This window comes from Calidris pugnax, unplaced genomic scaffold (genome assembly GCF_001431845.1).
Source record: "Calidris pugnax isolate Ruff unplaced genomic scaffold, ASM143184v1 scaffold109, whole genome shotgun sequence".
In the NCBI taxonomy this organism is placed as follows: domain Eukaryota; kingdom Metazoa; phylum Chordata; class Aves; order Charadriiformes; family Scolopacidae; genus Calidris; species Calidris pugnax.
This window is the reverse complement of record NW_015090844.1, coordinates 658,715-676,200: the sequence shown is the minus strand read 5'-3', so window position 1 is coordinate 676,200 and position 17,486 is coordinate 658,715. Positions and strand designations below refer to the sequence as shown.

Here is a 17,486-nt window from a genome sequence, read left to right as displayed (position 1 = left end):
AAGGACACTGAGAATAAGCTAATAGTTTCCATTATAACTTCGTAGCTTTGAAGGAAATTGAAATCTGTTTCCCACAGAAACTAAGTGGTCAATCAAGCAGAGCCAGCTGAGTTCCGCTAAAGATCATAAATCCTGTTCTGCCAAATAAAACCGAAAGTCCAGCCGGTCCCACTCGTGAGCCTTAGGGCCCACTGTTGAGCTTTTAGGGAAAGTCTGTAAGGACTAGGGTGTGGTTAAACTGATCCCTAAAAATGATTCTTTCCAGTGCCTGGATGCAGTATGAAACAGACGAGAATCAAGACATTCTTAGTTCCACTAATGAATGATCCTCTTGAGCTTTTTTGGTCATTATTTTTTAGAGTTTTTTGGTTGGTTGATTTTTGTTTGATAAGTCAGTTTATTTTTGCAGTTTCTCAACACTGTGAAATTCTTCTGCATTTACTCACTGTCAACTTTAGCTTTGCCTGTCCTAATACATTTTGAGTTATCTCCAGGCTCTGTAACCTCAGTGAAGGTACAATCTTTTCTGGATTATTCGTGGAATGGAGTAACAGATAGCTGATCAAATCTGCTGCTCCTGACCCCTCTCCTCTGTGAAGATGGATTATCTAACTCTGTTATTTTTTTTGTCTTTTAGATGCTTCTTGATCCAGAAAATTACTCTCTCGTCCTTTGTTTGTGATAACTTAGTAGCTCTAACAATATCCAAGTGTATTAATATTAGGTCTATCATGCTTCCTAATGTACTTGAGGGCTTTCTTAAAGAGCTCTGATAGGCTTGTGTGCAAGGACTCCTTTTATGAAAACCTTTTTCACTGTGCTTTAGAAGACTCCACCATACCACAAGAAAAAATACCTGCTGAAAACCGTCATGGAAGCGGGTGCCAGTGAAGAAAAGCCATCAAAGGATAATTTCTTCCAATTCTATTGTATGTTTTTGTGCATGAAGTGTGTTGTTTTCCTTAATGTGAAGAATTGTGATTTGGACTGAAATCATTAATGCAGACTTAGGTATTCCTGTATAAAGCATTTCATCACTCATCTGTTTTGATGTTTGCCTGCCTTTGTTACAAGGACAACTTAAACATATCATAATGAGCAAGGTATCCTAAGCAATCGAGCCTCTCTTGGCGGTGGCGTAGCACTTTGCTTAGAATAATAACAACGATGACATTCAGAAGTGCCTAGTACACATCAGAGCAGAGATTAAACTTTAGGTCTCCGTTCTTCAAGTAAGCACATTAACCTCCAAATTAGGAGATGGAAGGATTGTCTCTTTTGCCTTTTTTGTTTCTGCTTAAATACCTTTGACTTTGAAAAACTATTTCTATGCTTTTTAGACTGCAGAAGGCAGATGTAGATTCCTAGGCTTCACGAAATACTTGCCACTAGAGTCATATTTGTAAGTACTGTTCCACTAGAAGTTCTGTGACTTCAGCAAAAGATATGGGAAGTATCCGTCCCTCAGCTAAGCCCCCTGCTTTGCTGGAGAGGAAGGTGGATGCACATCATGGAAAAAGGAAATTCAGTCAAAGATTACTGTTGGATGAAACAGTGTGAAAACTCATTTGAGGTGAGTTGTGTACAGCCTTATTTACTAGAATGTTGTGGATTTTTAAATTTTACCACTATTATGGCTCTCAGTTGGAAAGTATTATGGTGACTTGTTCTCATTCTTAAAGAAAAATTGAGTTACCATTAAGTAATAAATGAGGAGCCATGAAGCCCAGCTATTTGTCCAGCAGAATTCTTTTGAAGCTTGTAAGGCATTTTCACTTTAACAAGTTTTTATATCTAAAGCAGTAGAGGAAAACAGGATGAGGAAAGGGTCTGGACTGTAGACATCAAATCTTTTAAGTACAGAGTATTCTTAGATCAAAAAATTAAATTGTATACACTTAAAATATCGATTGACATGGTGAAAACATGGTATTCTTCTCCTGTTCTCATAAATGTAAAATACTTCCTTGACCTATACTTCCATGGCACTTATTTAACAGGTGGCACATATGTAACAGGTTATTTAGAAACAGTGAGAGGCTCATACTGTCCTATGTTTGTAAATACAAGGAATAATTTATAAATAATGACCTCTATCTCAATTACAAGCAATATTGAATTCATGTTAATATGTAAAACTAAAGGGGAAAAATTTACTATGTGATCTCAAAGGGGAGCATAGAAATTATGGAAGCTCTTCAGGTATGTTCTTTGTCAAATGTTTTCTGAACAGTTTGCTGGGAAGGTTTGCAACACAAAAACACAGATCTGTTCTTCCCACAGAGCTAAGTCACAACAAAATTAGAGCCTGTATCTAGGATTCACAAGACCTGTGAGAAGGCTGATTTGTGTGAGAAATAAACACTCATTCACTGCATCTCCTGTCCCAATGTATATAGAGCTGTATATACACCAACAGCAGTACCTCAGAACATACAATCTAAAATGTCTGTTCTTTTAAAGTAACAGTCATCTTCAGGATAAAGGAAAATGGGTTTTCCAACATCTCTTGTCAAAGTAAATAATCATCAAACTGGGCAGGCATTTAAGATGTGTCTTCTGTCTTGTTATTAAGAGCCCAGGTTTTTCAGTCAGCACACCAGCTTTGATGCTCAATTGACAGTATTTCATAATACCTGCTGTTTTTCTGAGGAGATATAAAACCATCAAGATGTTAGTGAAGAAAGTGCGTTTCTGTTTGCTGGAGTTTATACACTTGCATTATTTTTTATGTTAAAAAAAAAAAAAGAAAGATAAGAATTTAAATGTGAGAGCAAGGCTCTATTATCCGGTGCCACTGCTGATAAAGACAGCTGAAAGAGGAAATAGTTGTGCAGCTGGGACTTGTGCCATACCCTACTCTCTTCAGGTAGAGCGTCTCACTCTAACGAGGAAATTACAGTGTATCTCATTCCTTTCCTTTTGCCTTTCAGAAGCAGAGTGGTCTGCTTCCCCCTATTTGAGCAGGTGAGGTGAAAGAAAAGACCATTCTTGAATATAGAAAAATAACAGTAACATTTGCATTTTGTAGTCATCTTCATTTTCTTTTCCGCTGGGTACTGGGATGGATAGTGCATCTGGTGCCCTACAGAAATTGAAGGGTTAAAGAGGAAGCATTTCAGACTGGTATAAGACTGAAGCCATGCTCATGTGGGCTGTGTTGTGAGGTGTCTGAAGTGTCTTTAGACTGTAATTTCTCTGGGCAGGGACATGTTAGGTTTGGCAGCATTCACCTGCCATACGACGTGATGTACCCTTACAATGCTACATAAGATAATAGCCAAGGAATTTATTTAGCAAGGAAATTAGACAGCAGAGCAGCTCAGCTCCGTGGGAAAGCATGCACTTCCAAGGACATTGTCCTTAAAAACAGTCCTTAGTAATGGGTGAACATCAAAAGACTTGGAGTTCATTTTAGTTCAGAAAGCACCAGCATCTAAACTAATTATTTCTACAAATACGGGCTGGAAATCTGGTAAAGCAGATTGTTAGATATTGTTAGATATCTGGTACTTCCTGTGTTTATATTTCTTTAGAAATTGAAGTCCTGCATTACTTCATAATGATGGTCGATTTGTTCTTTCAGAAAAGATGATGGGAGAAGTTCGCAAGAACCAGGCTAGTATGTAGTGAAGTATATCTAAAACGTTAATCCTAAAGACTGAAATCTTAAAGATAATCTCATAAACTAAGATATGTTTTGGGGTGTCATCTAACATATTTAGGCTATTGCCAGTTGAGGCCTAAATGTGCTTATAGATGCACTTTATTTAAATAATTATTTAATATTTCCCTGTATACTGAATTAACGAGAGTATTTCATATGTGGTGTTTTCACTAAGAAGTGATATCTTCATTTTAATGCATTTCATGTGATGCCCTTAGTCATACCTTAGTTTTTCAAAAAAAGAAAAAACACAAATCCATCAAGACCCTTTGCCTTTCAATATATTGAGACCTAGACTCTGAGACAGGGAAAGGTAAAACTCAGAGCCGTTTTTTATTACTTAGAATGGTTATATCAGTCTTGTTCTCAGCAGTTTTTTCACTGTTATGCAAATAATCGTACTCAGCGCTATTTGATGACGCTGTTACACATCTTAATGAAGGACACTCAAAAATAGCTGTCCACAATTTAAAACCATTTCTGCAAACAGTTTGTATCCTGTAAGTACAATAGTAAGGCTGCAAGTGAAATCTTGAGGTGTGGTGTGGCCTGTCAAATACTTCAAAAATATCCAGCTGTTTGGATTTTTTTTAAAAATAAATAAATTTTAGATAGTGGTAGGTGAATGCTATATGTCAATATTAAGTACGGAGTGGTTATGGACATGCAGCATTGTGCCCTGAAAGGAATCAGTGGAACTGTACTATATTTGCCTCTTTTGTTCCAGTACCTTGTTGCAGAAACTTAAGATGGCCATAAACGTAATTTTCTCCAGATGCTCCATGCATGGAGTCTCCAAGGATATGATGTGTTTCTTGTTATTTTGGAAGTTTGACGTTCGTATGTGCCTTAAGATTCTTGAGACAATATGTGATTTCATTCAAGATACCTGCTGATGGCATGTGATGTCACGTGTTTTCTTTATATTCAGGTCAGGATTTGTTTGGTCAGAAGTAATGAAGTCAGAAGTAAAGTTCACTAGGGATGGAAAACTGTATAGAATCCAACTGACACAATCTTATTCCAGGAAAGCAATTTGTTTTCAAGAAGGGCTTGAAAACAACTTTCAATTGGCAATCTTGGTACTTCAGATATGCAGAGATGAACTTGCTGCTCTGTCTAGAGCTGTTTGAGAAGAGACAAGTAATAGTTCTTATTTTTCATGTATATTATCTTTTTTTTATGGGACAGTTCTGGGAAAGAAAGACATTCTTTTCTTTCAGATGCTCCTGGTTCTATCATAAGGTCTAAATCATCTGGATCTTGTCTCCAGCTGCCTGGGAGGCAGAACCTCTATACACTAATTTAAGAAATTGGAGCAAGAATGCAGGAACACTGAATTGCTCAGTTCTTGCAGTTTTGGCATACTGTAAATATCTAGAGGAGTTGTTCATAATTATTCACTGCATAACTTCCTTTGCATCGTGCATTCTCATTCTCTGCAATACAAGAATTTTCTTTTTCTAAGAGGATGAGGTATTTTCTGGTAGAACCGCAAAAATAGAGGAAATTAATCTTGCAGAACCGGTGTTTACTCCCTCAGAACTTTGATATCTTAATAGGTGAAAAGTGCATGGTTTTGTCAAGGGGACAGAATCCAGTGAACTTGCATCAAACTGTAGATTTTGGACATCCACATTCTTGTCTATTTTGTTGTCTTTTTTTTTTTAATCATTTATTTTTCCTGTATGTGTATGTGTGTCTTTAGTTGGTTGAAGAACCTCTTTGTGATCCCAGTAGCTCATACATACATAATAGTCACATCTTAAAAACCCATTTATGTCACTTTTGTTCTACATTTGCCAGTTTCCACTGTGAAAATTCCAGTGTTTTAGATCAGTGCACCTCAGAAGTAAGAAACTTTAGGCAAGTTCTGTCTTAAAACTTGTTTCCTTGGACTAATACTTGAATTTGGTGCTTTGCCAGAAAATCATTCTTTGTCATCTTAATGCTTGCATTTTGATTTGTTTTCTTTTGTGACTCTGACTTCACTAATTGAGACTCTTCCTCTTTCCTAGCCTAGGAAATCTCAAAGTAATCTGTATCAACTGGAGTCTCACCTCACCTCTCTTATCACTTGAGAGGTTTGCTGTACACTCAGCGCTCTACACACAGAACAGAGATTCAGGCATTTGGATCTGTGAACCTCATTACTTCCAAGTAGGAAACCAAGGCATCGATGCATTTCCTATTTGTAGCCAGCTGCGTTTTTGTGTTTTGTTTTGATTTGAGGTGAACGTTATCTAATCACCTTTTTTTTCTCTGAATTTGCTTCCTTCCTTTCAGGAATCAACACATATTGTACCTCTAGAGAACTTTATTCATGCTTTTCCTGAGTCACTATAAATCCGAAAGAACTCCATTACAGTCACTGGTGGAATATGTGTACAAATCAATCAAGTAGCAAAATCCCCCAGTAACTTTCTCCCTAATTTGAACACATATAGAGTGAGTATTGTGATTTGGAAACGGATCACTTTTTAATGTATTATGAGTAATTCATAAGGTTTTCTAAGGTTGAGTGTATTGTGAGTAAGTTCATAAGGTTTTTCTATTGTTTTATGAGGCTGGAATAAATTTAGTAAGTATTAAGTCTGTTTTCTTAAGCAAAAAGTGTTCTGTGATCGCACTAGGTGCACGGCACCTTTCATCACCCCTCATAACTTTTAAACCCATTGACATGTGTTAGCCAAAGTTACAGAGAAGAGAGATCTTAAGGGTAATTAGGTTCTGGCAAGTTTTGTGAGAAAGGTGTCTGGATAAAGGAGGAAATTGTTGCAAGTATATTGGTGTAGGAAAAAAGAGGTGGCAAGAAAGTATTTGGCAGAAGAGTATGTACAAGGCGTATGTGCCTGTGCCTGACCACTGAAGAAGTATGAGCTCTCCATCACTGCAGAACCCAGAGGCACCGTTTGTTAGCTGTTGTGTCCTTAGAGCTATTCATCTTGTTTAACCCTTGGAACAATGATAGAGATTAACTCACATCTTCACACTAAAGTTGGTTGTGTTTTCTCATAGTATACTGTGAGTAAATCAGAAGCTATGTTCAGGATTAGCTGGATTAAATTCTGTGGCCTGAATAAGTCTATGTTCCCGTGTTAGATAATCAGAATGATTTATTCAGGAAAAGAGACAATTACTGTTATGGATATATATTCATGTATTATTTGAAGGGGATGCAGATTTAGTTTAATTTGTATTTTTAAGCACTGCTGGGAAACGCAGGGGGAAAAGTATTGTCATTAATTTGTCATACCAGTTGACTTAACAGTGATATGTTACTGCATTACTTACTATATATGGTTGTTCTGGGCTGTTCTTTTTTATTAGCATTTGAAACAGCACTGATTGGAATCTGTGTAACTGCTGACATTTAGTAGGTCCAGTGTGAGCAGAAGAAAAGTAAGAATAAGGAAATGTGTTCACTTTTAAAATTTTTAAAATTTTATTTATATATTTTCTGGAAGCCATGCTTACACCAACAAATCCTGAAGGAAAACAAGCTAATGTTATTTCTAGAGAGCTCTAGTGAAAACAGGATACATGCATATGAAATGTGTTCTTTTTTGTCATTGTCTAATAAAAGTGATTGAGTTAAACTATAGATTTTTGCATCACAGACAAGTAGACAAATTTTCCTGAACACAACCTGTTCCTCAAGTAGCTGGCATCTTCTGGACATAATCTCTGCTCAAAATCATTAGAAAGGGAACAATTGAAAGACAGAGAATATAGTATCTCAGGGTGTCAGAGACATTTTTGACGGTAAAGACTATGGAGAAAACATTTCAAATATTTGTGTTCCATATTAATAGGTAATATTAGTGCAGTAGCCACATATGAAAACGCAATGGCATTGTATGGTACCTTTCAATAGGTACCTATTCAAAGGTACCTTATTGTACCTTTCAATAAGATTTACACTTTTTCTCTGTTTCTCTTCTTGTAAAAGCTGCGTTCTTGAAAAATAATATGGCATTATGAAGTGAATTATTTCTGTCTTTTGTTCATTTCTCTTTCTCACAATCTGGTAAATTCTTTACTTCTGATCACATCATATCAAAGAGGGAATTATTTTTTTAAAAACCTAACAATTTCAGCTAGGTTGAAATGTAATTAACTGATGTGAAGTCAGAGTTCCACTTGGTATCTCCACATTTCCACTGTTGCAACATCATCAGCAGGGTAAAACTAACCTGATTTGTGAAAATACCAGTGTTTGCCATTTGTGAATGACAGGAAACACCCTTTTTGTGCTGTTGCAATGCTATTGTATGTAAAGCTGACTAGACCAGAAAATGATGAAAAACCAACAGATCTGAGGAACTGCAAATAGTCAAGTGTTATTTCTGAAACCTGGTAGAAGATTAAAAACCCCTAATTCTCCATAAAGAAGCGCAATAAGCAACCCCGTAAGTCCACTTAATGAATTAGAGAGACAAGGGGACTAAAAACCAAGGAGAAATGGCGTGGTTGTATAAAGGATGTATCAAAGCCTGAATGGATGGTGCAGAAATCTATTTGGTAGCTCAGTGCTCAGATTTATGGGGCTGTAAACAATGAGGTTGCCCTGAATTACATGAAATATTTTATAACAATTTTGGTCTTACTTGAACAAATATAGTGGGCTTTATTTAGGAACAAGGAATGTTGATCTGACTATTTTTCAAAACAGAATTAGGGCTAAGAGTAGATGACTGGTTGAATATGATGTTTTTACACATTGCTGTAACAAAGAGAAACACTTCATTTTTGTAGGTACAATGAGGGGAACACATGCAGCAGAGAGAAGGTATTACCTTGCTAAATGTTTGTCTGAACTGTCATGCTGCTACAGAAAATTTGCTCACAGTTCTGCCACTAACACAGGAATTAAAAAAGAAATATGAAGGATTGATCTATTTATATAAAGCATACCTTATATTTATACTGCTTATTATATACTGATTGAGGAAATGCAATCAGTTTGTCCTACTAGAACAGAAGAGCAAAATTTAACTGCTTTGACTGCACAAATGGCGTCTCTGTCACATTAATTATTCACATAAAGATAGAAGAACTTTTATGAAGAACATCTATATCAAGCTGGAATTATGTGCATAAGCAGTAAAACGATTGCTGCTGTTATCTGTGATAGGAAGTCAGGCTTAGGTAAGTATGCATGCTTTCAGAGGAGAAACGTGAGCGAAGTGCACTTTTAGGAACAAAGCTTATCAAAGCAAACAACCCTCCCCCTTAGTAAATTTTAAATTTTGTGATATGTTTTGAGTATTGATTTTTAGCTTAGTTACAATATGCTGTTTTCTTTATTAAGAGCATGAACATTGCCTGTTAGTACTTACTTAACATTTCTGAGAATTTTTCCACACGCCTAACCACATCCCTGAAAAGAGAGGGATGGAGTTAGCAAATGCATTTCTCACCCAGTATAGAGCCATGGAATCATTTAGGTTGGAAAAGACCCTTAGGATCATCAAGTTCAACCATTAAGCTAACACTACGAAGTCCACCGCTAAAACACGTTCCTAAATGCCACATCTTTTAAAATACCTTCAGCGATGATCTTTTAAATACCTCCAGGGATAGTGATTTCACCACTTCCCTGGGCAGCTTGTTCCAGTGCTTCACTACATTTTCAGTGAAGACATTTTTCCTAATATCCAATCTAAATCTCCTCTGGTGCAACTTGAGGATGATTCCTCTTGTCCTATTACTTGTTACTTGGGAGAAGAGACTGACACCCACCTCTCTATGGCCTCCTTTCAGGTAGTAGTAGAGAGCAATGAGGTCTCCCCTCAGCCTTCTTTTCTCCAGGATAAACAACCCCAGGTCCCTCAGCTGCTCCTCACAGAACTTGTTCTCTAGACGCTTCATCAGCTTCGTTGCCCTTCTCTGGACATGCTCCAGCACCTTAATGTCTTTCTTGGGGTGGGAGGCCCAAAACTGAATACAGTATTTGAGGTGGGGCCTCTCCAGTGCCAATTACAGGGTATGATCACTTCGTCAGTCCCACTTGTGTGCATTAAAATAAATACATTAAGTAAAATATGAAAGAATTGAGAGTATTTGATTGTTCTTGTTCTTAGAAAGGCAAATGAAAAATTTTGATTTCACGACTCTTTGTAGCATCAGAAACATTACCTAAAATTGTCAATATGTTTGTGAGACATTTCCACAGTAAGCACCAGCTAAAAATACTGTGCAAAATTACTGATTGCACAACTGATTTTGTTTTTATATGTACATATATATGCATGAAAGTGTGATCTATGACCACAGGCAAACACACCCAGATAGCCAGAATATAGGGTATATTTCTTTGTTTCTACTTCCTGGAAAGATGATGAGAGGCTTAACTTACTTCCAAGAATATTGGTCTCAGAATTCAAAGATGGGACATAAAAAATAAAAATATCCCCTTGAATTACAGTGATCACAGGTTAAAGAAATAGTCTGTGACTGGAACTTCTTGTTTTGATCAGTAATAAAATACCAGATCTTAAAGATCTGAATGGTCTAGGAGTAACTATTCCTAGCTGATACTCCATTTGGAAAAAAAAAGTACTACTATAAGAACAATCCCTAAAGAGGAGAAAATTATTTTTGTCTTATTTGGAGAGAGTCTCAGGAGTCAATTTATCTATGACCTCCTGCACAGCAACATCAGCTCCATTGATTTAAATTTGGATATTCATTTACTTGTTCTTAAAGATCTCCTGTAATGCAGTCTGCCTTGCACGCTCTCTTCCAGGGCTTATCATGACCATTTTGTCCTAACTACTATGATCTGACAGAGGGGGTTCTTCTTCCTCTACTACAATGGCAGCAGTTCTCCTTTTCTTTCTTTCTTTTTTTTTTCTTTTATAAAGGCGGTTACTGTCTTTTCTCATACTGGATTAAGTAACTCTGCCCTTTTATATATTGCTGCTTTGATCTGTGGCATTTGGACACTCTGATAGCCTGCAACACTCTCGACGTGTGTATTGAGAAGCAAAAGTAGTATATAACTTGTGGTCTTGTTGTGTTAAACAAAATGTGGGATGCAATGGGCTCTTGCACTTTTCATACATCTCATGTGCTGTCATAGGTCCCTCTGTTACTTTATTTTGTTTTGCTTTGGAAAACTGTATTTCTAATTTTTATGCAGCTTGATAGCCTCCTCAACTCTTACAGCATTGCAAAATTTCTTAATTTTCTTTGCGCTCAAAAGAAATCTCCAGAAAAATTGTAGTAATTAATAGTAGCAGTGGCAAGGGGTCCGTTAGACCTCCCTGTTGCAGCTGGAACCTGGAACGTAGGACACAGGGTGTCAGAGTGACAGACACCTTCAGAAGGGAGTCACAGACAGCTAATGTCTTTGATTCCCTCTTGGTGGTTGTGAATCTCAAAGCCCTCATGCTCTGCAGATTGTCTTTATTGATCTTGAATATTGTATTTCTTTTCATGAAATAAATACTGCAGCAGAAAGGGAAAAATAGGAAAATAATTTTAAGGAAACTAGCAGTACCCTTGCCCCCAACCACAGTTCTTATTTTTAAGAAAAAGAAACTTGGCCCGCTGTGTGAGCCCTGAGAAACTTTACATATGCATTTAACTTTGAACTGGATAACATTACTAGCATGGTAAAAGGGAAACTTCTGCCTTATCTTACAAACAAGATCTCAGGGGTCATTACATTACAAGGAAGCAATGTTGCAATGTGTCCGGCAAGACTGAGGATTTTAACACTGCATACATTTTTTCTATGAAGATGAAAATTAAAAGTTAACATGTGTAAAACCTACTTGAATTGATAGACCACTGGAAAATTTTGTTAGATGGGAGGCATTTTGGTTCCTTGGTAGAGGGGCTGTCTGTCTTTCTAGATTCCTCTTCCTTCAAAATAAAGGGAAAAAGAAATGGAGTATTTTTATTCCATGTAAATATATGCTAGCTACTAAACGCTTTAATAAAAGGGAAATCTTTTTCCTTTAATAAAAGGAAAATCAGGAAAATATCTTCCTCCCTCACCCCCCTTTTTTTTAAACCATGCTGTGGGTTAGTAAATGTGAGAAGGAATACACATTCATCTCACTACTTGCACACAGTCCTCTAAAACCGTTCCTGATGGCAGCTGATGGCAATGGGAAGAAAGAAAACAAAAAATCATAAAATATTGAAACCACGGTTTCAAATGGAGATCATTAAATCAAGCTGTGACCCAAATATTTTAGCAGTGTCCCAAACAATGATCTCTGTCTACTCTAGAGTGGAAAAATGAACCAAGAAATAAAGGACGTCAATTGGTTATATCTGGGGACGTTACACTGATAGTTTTTGTTTCTCTTTTCCCCCTGTAAACTAGAGGTGTCGGAAAATTAGGTTTGGAATCTGCAAATTACATGTATCTGTATTTGTACGTGTGTTTTTGTATGTCTAGTTGTGTATTTATATGTGTACATGCTTACTTTTAGTGCATGTGTATGTAATACTGCAGGAACAACACTTTTGTGTTTGAAGTTGCCCAACATTTACATGTTCATGGGTGCACTCTCACATATAATTCAACAAAAGGCAAATATATAAAGATTAACTGCAAACTGTTTAATTTTGTGAAGAAGAAAGCAAGTATCTTGTGATTCTCTTATGTTTTTTTTAAGAGTAACGCATTAAATTTTATATAAGACCTGACTGTGAGGTCTTGTTTTCAAGCAGGCCTTTCCCAAAAATTTTGTGTTGCCAATTACCATCTGGGTGGTGGTTTGGCCTGGTATTTTTACAATTGCACTACTTGGTCTTGCTTTGCTTACTGCTGGCTGGTGTACTGTTTACTCTTCCTGCTGTTATCATAGACCAGGGACTAATAATGATTGAAAACTTAGAGGAAACATCTACTACAGCCTATGGGTGGTGGACAGAATAGGCTCAGTAAGAAAGATACAATCAAAGTTTACGGTAAGTGGTTGATGCACGACCAGGATGGCTTCAGTTCATTATTTTAATTTGCAAAAATTTAATATTCAGTTTAATCTGCTGTTCCTATCCAGTTATCCAGGTAGCTTTTCATAATCGTGGAACAATGCACTATTAAAGCTGCATAATGAAAAACTGCAAAATAAGCAATATTTCTTTATCTTTAGAATATAATGTCCTAACTCTAAATGCTTGAATCATTTAGCTCCCCTGCTTTTTTCACCCTCCTTAATTTTCCTCTTCCAAAATGTTATGTCATTTAGCAATTGAAACCAACCCTCATATACTTAACTATTGTCTCTTTCTCCAATGGTCATTAGGAGATACTGGCAATAGCATCCGTGTATATATTTTATGTACAGTTCAGCCAGTTGTTTGCTTCCTCTTCCTTAGTTTTAAGGGTGGTTAGTTCATATTCATTTCCTTCTGTACTCAAAATATGTAAAGCAATCATAAGTAATAGTGTAGCTAATTTTGGAGTCTCTTAGTGTGTACTTTACCTCAGTAATAGAGGTTGAGATATGAAAAATACCATACCTCAACCATGTATGCAGTATATATATAACCAGGTATATGCAGTGCTTGTAATTCAGCAAAACTTGGTAGCCTTACTGGTACTGAGAGGAGATTGACTTAAGTGTTTGCATCTGCAAACACTTATTTGGGCTTGCTTTTTGGTTCCAATTCAAAGAATTTTCAAAAACAGCAACAAGACGCCAAAAGAACTGAAATTAAAATAACTTCTTAGTAAAACTTAAAATGTTATTTGTTAATCAGTAACTTCCTCTAAAATTGTATATGGCCTAGGATTAGCAGCTTCCTATCCCCATTGTAGTGAATTATAAAATCTCAGGGGGGTGCTGTGGGGTTTTTTCACCCATTTTATCCATTCTCTTTTATTTCCTTAGAAACAAAGACACCCTGTTTATTACATAATTAGCTGATGGGACTGTTTAAAAAAAAATGAGATGAAAACAAATACAAACATAGTATTAGTAAAACACAATTACTTCCAAAATATATTACATTGTGCTCCCAAGAAGTTAAATTTATGGCCCTGACAATAGTATGAAGAGGCAAGTGTGTAATTTGTGCATGTTCTGTGGTGAGATATTATCTCTATTTCAGTGGCACTGTAGAAATGGTTAGAGATGTAAAACATGTTCAGTGATACTCACAAAACTCATATTCACATAGTATGAAAACTTAAACTCCTGCTGTAGCTAAGTATTTTTCGATAAATAACATTCTTTCTGAAGGGGTAACACCCTTCACTGGCTGTTTTCTTATCATCCCAATACTGAATTAACTCCTTGGTTTCACTTTCTCTGATCCTCTGTTTGCTGTGAAGAACCTGATGTAGCTTCCAAGCACAACTTTCATTGAAGCATTTGGTAGTTTGTTCTGCCCAGTCAAACAAGGAATGACCTGGGGTACGTAAGTGAAGTGCACAGACCATAAAACATAAATGTTTAGAAAAATAGGATCTTTGTTAATTCTCACAGCACTTTTAAAATTAATAATTCCACTGGGGGTTTAGGAAACGCTTTTGGTAGTTATTGCTCCAAAACAGAGTGGTCTTCCAGAAGGCATTTTAGAGGAGTAATAACCAAGGTTATAGGTGAAGAAATAAATATGTATATAAATTCAGGCCTTACAAATACAAAGAGCTTCATAAGGTAACACATAAAGCCATTTTTATATTCTATTTAACGTTCAGTTTCCTGAGAAATGGGACAGAGCTGCAAGGTATCAAATCAACTACAATTTTTTTCTTAGTGTGGAGATTCAGAACCTCTGAAAAGAGGTGTTACTGAAAAAATCAGTACTATGCATCCCATGTAACAGCTGGAGGTAAAATTTATTCATATAGGTAAAAAAATAACAGTCGTCATTTGTGGTGTTACCCATTTCTTGTCTGGGTAAGATTTGTCCGTACTGCAAGTTGCATTTAAGATTACACTCATTCAGCTGGCATTTTTCTTGGCACTTTCACAAAAGATGAGGAAGCTGCTTTTAGCCAGTGGAATTACTGTGTGAAGGGAAAAAGGCATATTCAAGACCCCTCCTGATTATTTTGTTTCTTTTTAGTATATCTTTTTGGTGAAAACAGATTAAGAATTGAACCTTCAAATGTTGCTTGTTATACATCAGTTGCCCTTTAATTGCAGAATTAAGTTTGATTTCCAGTGGAGAATAATGTAGTAAATTTTTAAGAGGCTAATAGACTTCTAGTATTCTAAGCAGCTTAGACACAGGTTTTGAACGTATTTGCCAAACAATTTTGCCATTGTCTTTGTTATACATGATCAGTTTTCTTTCCAGGATAATGAGGTTTGGTTTTTTGTTTTTGCTTTGTGCTGTGGTGTTTGTTGGTTTTTTTAATGGAACAAGTGTATTCTCCTACATCTGTTGTACTCAAAATTGCTTACCCTTTTTTTATCAGCTGTATTTTTTTCTCTACCTGCCCCATGTCATCAAGAAGCAGAGCCTACTTTAAAAAAAATAACATCCTGAAGTAAGGTAACTTCAGAATAGGGATTTTGAATGTCAGTATGTTACAGCACTTCTAATGTAACTTTTGCTGTCCCTGTTTATACCATGTTTAGAGAGAGCATGATGTGCTGTATGTATTTTAATTAAGAGGGAATTCTGGAACTCATTTGTTGCTTGTGTTTCATTAAAAAAAAATTATGCCAATAACTGACATTGTTAGCATATGCTTGTGCTGTTTTGCATTTCCCTTCTTTGTTCTTGGTTCATCCTGTAATGATTGTAGATTTGTGTTGGGTTTTTTCCTTCTTATGTTAGAGAGCCCTTTCTCTTCTTTCTTTAAAGCACCTTCTGCTTATGTGTTACAATGCTTCATATTGCCACGGTGTCTCTTGGGCTGACATCTTAGTGGTAAGTGAGAATTCTATAAAAAAATGCTTTGAGGGAAATGAAAACTAAATTTCTGGTGGTCTTCCATGTTGCACAGGAAAGTTTTAAAATATGACCTGGTCCACTTGAAACAATGAGGTCCATTTCTTGGCAAAATGCCATTTTAAAGTTTCATGATATTTAATCTACTTTCATGGCATGCTGTTGGCAATGCCCAAAAATATTTGTTAAAATCTAAACTTATATTATTACTAGGTGCTAACAAGATTTAATAGCCCTTCTCTAGAATTCCTGGTGGTGGGACTCTACAGCAACGTAGTAAAAGCCCCGTGATCCTTGTAGGGCATCTTGCATCATTCTGTTACCGTTTGTGGCATTTAACCAGAGGAAGAAAAAAATGCCATTTAAGCAGATGTCAAACTAAATTAAAGAGCTGTAACCGGTTAGAAAATTTATTTAGCTTTCACAGTTTGCAACAGATTCAAAGGCCATTTATTTGCAATAATTAGCAAAAATCCTTCAGTGGGTTAGATACAATTTAACAAACAAAAAGTCCTAACTAGCAGAACTTGTTCTTATTATGTACTGGAAGAACTGTGTATAGAGTTTGGAGGCTTACTTAGTTTTGCTATGGCTTGCAAATTTTCAGTTCAGTTGCAATTAATATTTGTTTTGACCATGAATACAATACAGAATATCTGCAGCTAAGCTATAGCTAATATCAGTGTTTGACAATCAGTATTACTTAAAGCTAGATGTAAAACAAATAATCAATTTCCAATTATAATCCTGTTTTACGTTGATATACTTAATCATGTCCACACAAGTTTGTAGAAAAATCATTTACTTCAATCATTACAGTAGTCAGAGGCTGAAATAGCTGTCATTGCTGGTTGTTACTTATGATGAGTGTTTGCTGTTAGTAACAAATTGTCACACACACTCACATGCACGTGTGCAAACGCACACACACTCAAACAAAATGCCATGACACCTGCCGTGTAGTTAAAATGTGGATATTTCCCAGTATGAAAAATACTCCTGCCCAGTTTGAACACTTGCTGTTGCTTATAATGGCATCTAGAGCGTGTTTCAAGTTTAAGGCCCTTTTCTGTCAGATCTTGGCTGGATGATTGGACACTGTCTCCTAAGATGACTGACTACTCTTTTATTGTGAGGAATGCATTTTAAGGAAATGAAATTTTCTGTATCTTGCTTTCATTTCATATTATCCACCCATAATTCATACCAAAGGTATCGTGCCTGTTTACTGAAGATGAGGAAAACACACCCATAGAATGATACTAAAATCACTTGGTGCCTTAAGTAATTTTTTCTTCATTGTAGGATTTTTTTTCTTTGAATTATGAGCATGAAACTAGCTGTCAGTGTTGAACTCTAGTTGTTTTATAATATGAAAAAAAAGATTAATCTGAATTATTTTCCCCAAAAGGGTATTTCCTAATGTCACATAGCACTTGGCCACATAAGAGGACTGAGGTTTGCAGATATAGATATCTACAAAATACTTTTTTTCACAAGGACCAAAGATAGTTTTGCGGATAGAGTTACATGAAGCCCTCTTAGGCATGTGCAAAGTTTTAGCATGGAATGAAACCCAAGTCAACCCCAGTCAAGATGCTATGTATTTGCACATCAGTGCCCTTTTTTTTCTCTAGAAAAGGGTATCTGTTCTATGGGTTTAGTGATTTGAAGGAAGAGTTACTCATAATCCAAATTATTCTGCACATCTTTCAACAGGTAAGATTGAAAATGTTACTGCCAGGACTCAGGGTCTCTAACCTCTTGCTTCATATACAGGGCATAAATAAAGTATAAATCACAGGTAAAGCTCTTCCTACATTGTTCTAGATCAGCATCAACATTTGATGTAATAGATACAGAACAAAAAAAAATATTCAATAGACAATATTACCTGTCTTGCTAACATTGTTATGCTTTGCAAAATTAAGGTGAAGAACCA

The 17,486-nt window shown here is 36.2% G+C and overlaps 1 protein-coding gene across 2 annotated transcripts in view; it reads left to right on the top strand.

The window, feature by feature from the left end:
• Window positions 1–17,486, top strand: part of LOC106888420 (guanine nucleotide-binding protein subunit alpha-14) — an 83,704-nt gene that overhangs the window by 51,617 nt on the left and 14,601 nt on the right. The window contains exon 1 of one of the 2 annotated variants that reach the window (XM_014942649.1): window positions 1,455–1,573. The exons of the other annotated variant lie outside the window; for it this stretch is intronic. Within the exon in view, the coding sequence (XP_014798135.1) occupies window positions 1,502–1,573 (72 nt within the window). The 5' untranslated portion in view covers window positions 1,455–1,501. Of the gene's footprint in view, window positions 1–1,454; window positions 1,574–17,486 lie in introns of those variants that run through there. 2 annotated transcript variants of the gene reach the window in all.